The sequence below is a fragment of the Bufo gargarizans genome, unplaced genomic scaffold (genome assembly GCF_014858855.1).
Source record: "Bufo gargarizans isolate SCDJY-AF-19 unplaced genomic scaffold, ASM1485885v1 fragScaff_scaffold_762_pilon, whole genome shotgun sequence".
Taxonomy (NCBI): Eukaryota; Metazoa; Chordata; class Amphibia; order Anura; family Bufonidae; genus Bufo; species Bufo gargarizans.
Genome location: NW_025334180.1, coordinates 79,793 through 81,838, shown reverse-complemented (window position 1 = coordinate 81,838; position 2,046 = coordinate 79,793). Strand labels below are relative to the sequence as shown.

Here is a 2,046-nt window from a genome sequence, read left to right as displayed (position 1 = left end):
ACTGACCCACTATCTGCAGTCTCATCACCCCCAACTCCTCACTGCCCCCCACTATCTGCAGTCTCCTCATCACCCCCAACTCCTCACTGACCCCACTATCTGCAGTCTCCTCATCACCCCCAACTCCTCACTGCCCCCACTATCTGCAGTCTCCTCATCACCTCCAACTCCTCACTGACCCCACTATCTGCAGTCTCCTCATCACCCCCAACTCCTCACTGCCCCCCACTATCTGCAGTCTCCTCACTGCCCCCACTATCTGCGTCTCTCATCACCTCCAACTCCTCACTGCCCCCCACTATCTGCAGTCTCCTCATCACCTCCAACTCCTCACTGCCCCCCACTATCTGCAGTCTCCTCATCCCCTCCAACTCCTCACTGCCCCCCACTAGCTGCAGTCTCCTCATCACCCCCAACTCATCACTGCCCCCCCTATCTTCAGTCTCCTCAGCACACCTCCAACTCCTCACTGCCCCCCACTACTGCAGTCTCTCTCACCTCCAACTCCTCACATGGCCCCCCACTATCTGCAGTCTCCTCATCACCCCCAACTCCTCACTCCCCCCCACTATCTGCAGTCTCCTCATCACCTCCACTCCTCACTGCCCCCCACTATCTGCAGTCTCCTCATCACCATCCAACTCCTCACTGCCCCCCACTATCTGCAGTCTCCTCATCACCTCCAACTCCTCACTGCCCCCCACTATCTGCAGTCCTCCTCATCACCTCCAAACTCCTCACTGCCCCCCACGATCTGCAGTCCCTCATCACCGTCCAACTCCTCACTGCCCTGCCCCCACTATCTGCAGTCCTCCTCATCACCTCCAACTCCTCACTGTGCCCCCCACTATCTGCAGTCTCCTCATCACCTCCAACTCCTCACTGCCCCCACTATCTGCAGTCTCCTCATCACCCTCCAACTCCTCACTGCCCCCCCACTATCTGCAGTCTCCTCATCACCCCCAACTCCTCACTGCCCCCCACTATCTGCAGTCTCCCTCATCACCTCCACTCTCACTGCTCCCCCACTATCTGCAGTCTCCTCACTGCCCCCCACTATCTGCAGTTCCTCATCACCCTCAACTCCTCACTGCCCCCACCACTGTCTGCAGTCTCCTCATAACCCCCAACTCCTCACTGCCCCCCCACTATCTGCAGTCTCCTCATCACCCCCAACATCCTCACTGCCCCCCACTATCTGCAGTCTCCTCATCACCTCCAACTCCTCACTGACCCCCCTACTGCAGTCTCCTCAATCACCTCCAACTCCTCACTGCCCACCCACTATCTGCAGTCTCCTCATCACCCCCAACTCCTCACTGCCCCCCACTATCTGCAGTCTCCTCATCACCTCCAACTCCTCACTGACCCCCACTATCTGCAGTCTCCTCATCACCTCACAACTCCTCACTGCCCCCAGCTATCTGCGTCTCCTCATCCACCCCCAACTCCTCACTGCCCCCACTATCTGCAGTCTCCTCATCACCTCCAACTCCTCACCTGCCCCCCACTATCTGGAGTCTCCTCATCACCTCCACTCCTCACTGCCCCCCACTATCTGCAGTCTCCTCATCACCTCCAACTCCTCACTGCCCCCCACTATCTGCAGTCTCCTCATCACCCCCAACTCCTCACTGCCCCCCCACTATCTGCAGTCTCCTCATCACCTCCAACTCCTCACTGCCCCCCACTATCTGCAGTCTCCTCATCACCTCCACCTCCTCACTGCCCCCCACTATCTGCAGTCTCCTCATCACCCCCCAACTCCTCACTGCCCCCCACTATCTGCAGTCTCCTCATCACCCCCAACTCCTCACTGCCCCCCACTATCTGCAGTCTCCTCATCACCCCCAACTCCTCACTGCCCCCCACTATCTGCAGTCTCCTCATCCACCCACAACTCCTCACTGACCCCCACTATCTGCAGTCTCCTCATCACCTCCAACTCCTCACTGCCCCCCACTATCTGCAGTCTCCTCATCACCCCCAACTCCTCACTGCCCCCCACTATCTGCAGTCTCCTCATCACCTCCAACTCCTCACTGA

The 2,046-nt window shown here is 58.6% G+C and overlaps 1 protein-coding gene across 1 annotated transcript in view; it reads left to right on the top strand.

Annotated features, from left to right (window-relative positions):
- The window catches only part of TTLL5 (tubulin tyrosine ligase like 5), a 35,426-nt gene extending 34,193 nt beyond the window's left edge, over positions 1–1,233 (top strand). Inside the window, exon 25 of the mRNA XM_044273570.1 lies at positions 1,205–1,233. Coding sequence (XP_044129505.1) covers positions 1,205–1,233 — 29 coding nt within the window. The remainder of the gene's footprint in view (positions 1–1,204) is intronic.
- Positions 1,234–2,046: the final 813 nt, after the last annotated feature.